General features: G+C 41.9%; 1 protein-coding gene across 1 annotated transcript; it reads left to right on the top strand.

Annotated features, from left to right (window-relative positions):
- The first annotated feature begins 1,072 nt into the window (after positions 1–1,072).
- On the top strand, positions 1,073–6,456 carry LOC110042398 (uncharacterized). The gene has a single exon (XM_020747765.2). It carries the CDS (start codon positions 1,259–1,261, stop codon positions 5,171–5,173), a length of 3,915 nt encoding a protein of 1,304 aa, XP_020603424.2. The 5' UTR covers positions 1,073–1,258; the 3' UTR covers positions 5,174–6,456.

Raw genomic sequence — 6,456 nt, 5'->3', positions numbered from 1 at the left:
AAATTGGTCGTTTTCCTTAAAATCTTTACATGTCTGCTGCTATCTAGACCTTTTGGAAAAATTATAATAAAAAAAAGTGATCGAAAGTGGCGCCGGGGGGGGGGGGGGAAGTCTTATTAGAAGAAACTGATGTGGCTTAAACTAATCAATTATAACATATATTAACACTTAGCAAAATGTAAATATCACCTACGTGTAGGTTGCAGTCTAAAAATAAAAAGTAAGGGCATACTTCAACTAGAACTCCCCTTATTACACCGAACAATTAATTACTCTTTGTGCAACGCAACATTATCCCACGTAGAGTATATAGTCAAATTTCGTTAATTATAAGATGTCGAATTGGAATGGGGCAAAGACCAACCTAAACAGGAGTTTCCCTCGCCTCTGATTTTCCCATGAAAGTGAAATCATCACTGGACAATTGTGCGTAACTTAACTTCACCAGAACGTGGAGGTTTATCGTAAAAAAACTAACAATAGCTGTAACAATGGGCCACATAAGCAACGCCAACCCATCCATCCAAACCCACACACCCACCCACCCACTCACCCACCCACTCACCCACCCACGAGTCTCCCTCTCCCATTAATGGAGTTGTGAACTCTGGCTGTGTGAATCATTAGCATACTGTAATGCGAAAGCGGAAATTATAAAGTCTTGATTTTCACTTTTGATTTTGTTTACTTTCTTTTCTTAACTTGCGATCCGGATGAATGGAATAAGCAAATTTACGTCTCTTCCTAAGTAGCAGTGATACTCAAAACTGTAGAAATCAAGAGCAGACGAGCAAGTCTCTAGCTTTAACCAAAGTTTTAACTTGAACTGGCGTTGCCTACTCAACAATGAAACCACGAGAGCATACGTTGGAGAAAGACACAAACAATGCCAGAAATAAATCCCCGTTAATATCTTTGTGATAAAATAGTCCAATGAGGAGGTCTTGTTGTGACATGTTAAGCCGGAACGGAAAACGGAAGTGGGTGAGGGGGGAGGGAAATGGGTACTGAATTCCCCCTCTCGTGTTGGTTTTTGTTTTTTTTAAATATTTGTTAAACTCCAGGAAAGGAAAAAATAGTTATTTTCAGAACAGCCTTTAACAAGGGAACCAATAAAACTGCCGCTGCCAAATCTTAAACGTAAACTGGATCAGACCTCAGGGAAACCTTCCCAATATCCTTGACGATGTCTAGACACTTTTCTTAGAACTCATTAGCATACCGTGACACTGCCGTTCAAAACTCAACTGTCCACAAAATGATGCGTTTTCGCATATTGCTCTCAACATATATCCTTATTTCGCTTTACTTGCCATCAAAAGCGTCGGGGAACAAGAAAATTTACGTCTCTCCAAATGGCCATGATTCACAGGGTTGTGGAAATTCGACCCAGCCGTGCAAGTCAATCGACGAAGCCTTCGCTATTGCTTTAAATGGATCTGGTGGTGCAAACTCAACACTGATATCAGCTGCAAAAGGAAATTATACGTTGACTAAAACCTTTAATTTGATCAACGTGAACACCTTTGCTTTGGTTGGAGAGGGTTCAAGATCAGACGAGGTAAGAATAACGTGTGAGCCAAACGTAAGTCTGTCGTTTATTCTTTGCCAAAATATTGCTTTCAAAAGTTTCATGTTACATGGATGCGGTGGATGGCGAGAGAGTACGGTAGGAGTTAACAAGTCTCACTCTGTTCACGCTGGACAGAGTCATCAGGGTGTAAAATTTAGGACTGCGTTGGATTTTCGATATTGTCGAAATGCGCGATTCACGAATATCGAGATATCGTTTTCTCCAGGACTTGGTGTTAATCTGTACGATGTCGGAGGTCTTGTAAACTTTACTGATTGCGTGTTGGCAGACAACAAGGCGCTTTCTGCAAACAAGAGTTCAGATGGGTCACTTCAAGAGTTTATTGAAGAAGGCTTTGTGTATTCGGGAGGCGGAATTTACATGATTCTCAACCAGTACGGCAACAACGTTGTCAATGTCACTCCAAGTGAACATGATTCCTTCCAACACAACAACACCTACATCTTCAGGAATTGCCATTTTCTCAGAAATGAAGCTTCCGGTTGGAATTTAAGTCACAAACACGATATTATTGACGATCCTAGTTCCCACTTCAGTTTAGGCGGAGGGCTGGCAATAAATTTTCGAGGAAATGCCAGTAACTGCAACATTACACTCAAGTCTTGCGTATTCCTCGGTAATTACGCGGTGTGGGGAGGAGGTCTTCAAATTCAAACAAGAAATGAAGTAAAAAACAATCATTTTGCAATAGAAAATACTTCGTTTCAGGACAATACCGGTCGTCTAGCCGGAGGAGGTCTGAGGATGGGCAATATACTTCAACGAGGTGCAAGCGACCCTCTGAATACATTTACCTGTGATAATTGTTCATTTATCAGTAACTCGGCGATCTGGGGTGGTGGGATGTCGCTGTATGGAACATCAGTATTATGCCGGATAAACTGTGCCAAGCACAAGACGCAGTTCATCTTTAATCACTCTAGTTGGTCAGGAAACAACGGAACAGTAGGAGCTGCATTGGCAACTATGCTTGCCGACCAAAATGATGTGCAAATTGGACCGGAAATGCCCTACTCAATCAGCTTCATTAACTGTTTATTTTCAAGCAACCAAGTTGTCAAGTTAGAAGAAGGTGTTACCATAGGGGAAGGTGCATTATTCAGCGACCAAGTGCCGCTCATATTTCAAGGAACTACTACATTTAGAAACAACACCAACACGGCGCTGTCCTTAGATGGGTCGACTGTGGAGATATTTGGTAAGATGAATTTCACTAATAACAAGGGGTACAGAGGAGGAGCCGTGGCGATGCGTGGGCTCTCGAGAATAATTTTTCAAAAATTCTGTGAGTTAATTTTTTATAACAACTCGTGTGACCACAGAGGAGGTGCACTATATATTGAATCTGCCGGGTCTCCCTTGGTAGATTTCAATGCAACCGGTGTTAACACACACGAATGCTTCTTCGGGTACACAGATGAAAAAGTTGACTTTAACAAGTGGAACACATCTGTAATCTTTCAAGGCAATAGGGCGGTCGATGATGGTAAAGGAAACTCAGTATACGCCACGACCCTTAGGTACTGTCGGCGACCCGGAGAATCTCGACAACACAACAACGTCCTGAAGTGGAAATTCATCCACTTCAAATTCTTGAATGGGACCGTTACCTCGCGAGATAGTGAAGTAGCAACCGATGCGATAGACATGAACTATGAACGAAACGACTGGGAGGTTGCACCGGGTGAAGTCTTCGATGCAACTGTCAAATTAATTGACGAGATAGGCAACTCCGTCGTTGGAATAGTCGATGTTGATATCCTATCATCGCCAGTTAAGCTCGACACTACTTCGTCCCTGTTTCTTACTGACGGACATATATCTCATCTCAGGTTGGCTGGAAAACCTGGCAGTTTGTTTACCGTAAGTTTGCGCTATGTTGGAAGGCAGGTCTTAGTAGATGCGATCCCCGACATCACAATGCAAAGTTGTCATGAGGGTTTTAAACCTGTTGGATCATCATGTTCTTGTATGGACTCTTTAGACGGAGTGGCACGTTGCGACTCAGACGGAAAGACTGTGTACCTTAGGCAGGGCTACTGGGCTGGGAAAGTTGACGGGAAATTCGTTACACACCGCTGCCCCGCTGACTACTGTAACTATACCGAGACCGTCATTCCAGGAGAGTACAAGTACGTCTCTAAACATGTGTGCAAAGGTAACAGAGACCAGAACAGCGTACTTTGTGGCCAGTGCAAACCAAGCTATAGTGTCTTATTTGGAAACGAAAAGTGCTCAAAGAGCTGTACTAATCGGTGGCTATGGATGATTATTCCCTATGTCATAGCTCTTTTCGTAGTGACATGTTTCGTGTTGCTGGTGAATCCAAATCTTTCATGTGGACATTTAAACGCCTGCTTATATTCGTATCAAATTATGAAGATACTGACTCCACAGGGGTTTACATTCGACCCCTTTATTGAGTTCCTGGTCGCCCTTTGTAACCTGCAAATCCATATAGGACATGGCATCTGCTTTGCAAGTGGTTTAAACAATGCCGACAAGTTAATCATAATGGCCGCTGTTCCAGTCGTGGAAATCGTTATATTGATACTTCTTACGATTCTTTACCCCCTCTGGAGAAGAGCTTTACAAAGACTCTATGATAGATTACAACAAAGCCAGTGTTGTCGCGGTTCTTGTTGCTGCACGAATGCTTTCCTGAGATGGTTAGAAAATTGCTGGGAGGCATTCAACGAACGCGGGGAAAATGGTTTCGCTTATGCGTTCTGTACCATCGCCGTTCTGTGCTATGTTGACATTACTCGCATTTCATTGCAGCTCCTGCATCCTGCCAAAGTTGGAGAACAGACCGTGTTGTTTGCTGACGGTCATATAAAATTTTTTGTCAACGGCCATCACATTTTGTATGGAATTATTGCTATCGCACTCATGCTGGGTGTAATTTGCGTTCCTGTCATATTCATCTTTTTTACAGGCTCAAACCGACATCTCGAACCTTTACGAGCCTGTTATAAGACTGGGCGTCATCCTTTTGTCGCCTTCTACCTTGGTTGTCGCGTCCTTGTCTTAGTAATCAGCACTTACGTGCCAGATGGCCCTTTGAAAAGTGCTTTGCTACAATTCTGCTGCTTTCTTTTCTTGTTTACCATTGCGGTTGCAAGACCTTATAGAGAAGGTGCACGTGGTAATGAAGCAGAAAATCAAGGTGAGGCAGCTGACGAAACTGTGCAAAACCAGTGGATAAACGAATCAGATCTTACAATCCTGACGACACTGGGCGCCATTGTAGTTCTGAGTTCCCCCATCAGCAGCGGTGTCTCCAAAAGTATAGAAAATGGCTTAACAGTGTGTGTTAAGATATTGGCGTACGCCCCTTTAGTAATGGCGGCCCTTCCATACACCCTAAGAGCGTTCGACGCATTACGTAGTACAAGAAGTGCTCAGGTTCCGGAACCAGGAGACGGGCCTAGCGAACCGGATAGGGATTTGACTGAGCGCTCACCACTGCTAGACAGCGTGCAGCAACAGGGTGTATCAGATCCACATTTGGAAGGGCGTGCACCACTGACAGGTGACACAACATCGTATACCAAACGAATCAGATATACAGCTTAACCAGCGTATACTAATGTTACAAGGAGACAACTCCGAATCCAGATTTGTCACCGCTGAGGAAGAACAGGATGTATGGAAGACAGCCGCCGAAAGCCTCACGTCAGAGGATGTATAATCGCACAAGACAAACCTTACTTTTGTTTTGGTATCCGGAATCTGATGAGTGTCCTACGTACGGACGTGAAAGGAACTGAAACAATTGCTCGTTCATCTTTGTCGACGAAATTAGGAATTTCTAATTTGGGGCCCAGTCCAAGGATTCTGGTATAAGCGAAGTTTGTGCGACAAGTGGCGGACTTATGAGGGAGATGCTAATAAAGAAATTATTACCTCGATTGACAATTACGCTGGGAACTCGGTCTAAGTAGATTGATAGTAACCGAATTTATGAATTATTGATAGTGCCGGATCATGATCTCCACACAAAGAGACTTGTGTGGTGGTGCATGATTGCACTGCTAACTATAAAAGTGCCTTATATAAAATAGGAAATGATATAAACAGGAACTGTGTCCGATTGCAGCATTTTCATTAGCATACAAATAGTATTCTACCAGCATACTATTATGTGTTTTACAAGTTACTCGAGTTGGCCCTCCATCATCCCAAATTAGTAGGGAAAATCCCCGCGTTCCCACCCAACAAGGGATATTATTTCCTTGACTTTCTGTTCTATATCATCTTCGTTTAACTGATAATACGACAAACAATGATTTGACATTTATATATCGCTATGACGTTAGAATTCTAAAGCGTAGGAATTAAGTTTAGTTCCTTAGTGGATGCTTTTTCCAAAAAACAGAACAGTTTTATAACACGATAACTCAAGATTAAGATTGCTTCTATGCGTATGCTATGATTAACCAGCGACATTTTGTAGACTATGATTTTTTATTTTGCAGTGAATAAGTATGTAGAGGTATCAAACAAGACTTGATGTTATTTTTCTTGATATTTTATACGTTCTTATTCTTTTCTTCAAGTTACTTATTATGTTATCTATTTTTAAGAAAAACTGGTGTGATGTCTCGCGATTTTTATTTCGCGACAAAACTAACTGTAAATGTAGATGCAGATACGTATTGCGCTAGGTTTGCAGTAGGGCTTGGGAGTTCAAGGTGTTTAACACTATCCACTGGAATAATTAATCACTCGATAGTATATTTAGATTATTCTTTAAGCGGATAGCTTTGTCGATACATTGCTTTAACAGTCTTTTTTTTCTGACACCTCTGTAAAATTAATGTTTGTGAGCGTTTGAATTAAAATTGAATTGAATTGAA

This window comes from Orbicella faveolata, unplaced genomic scaffold, assembly GCF_042242905.1.
Source record: "Orbicella faveolata isolate gen_17 unplaced genomic scaffold, um_ofav_v1 contig_35, whole genome shotgun sequence".
In the NCBI taxonomy this organism is placed as follows: Eukaryota; Metazoa; Cnidaria; class Anthozoa; order Scleractinia; family Merulinidae; genus Orbicella; species Orbicella faveolata.
This window is presented reverse-complemented; position numbering and strand designations above follow the sequence as displayed.

What these genes read in the sequence shown, in the direction of transcription:
- LOC110042398 (XM_020747765.2), top strand. Translation starts at nt 1,259, where the DNA reads ATGATGCGTTTTCGCATATTGCTCTCAACATATATCCTTATTTCGCTT.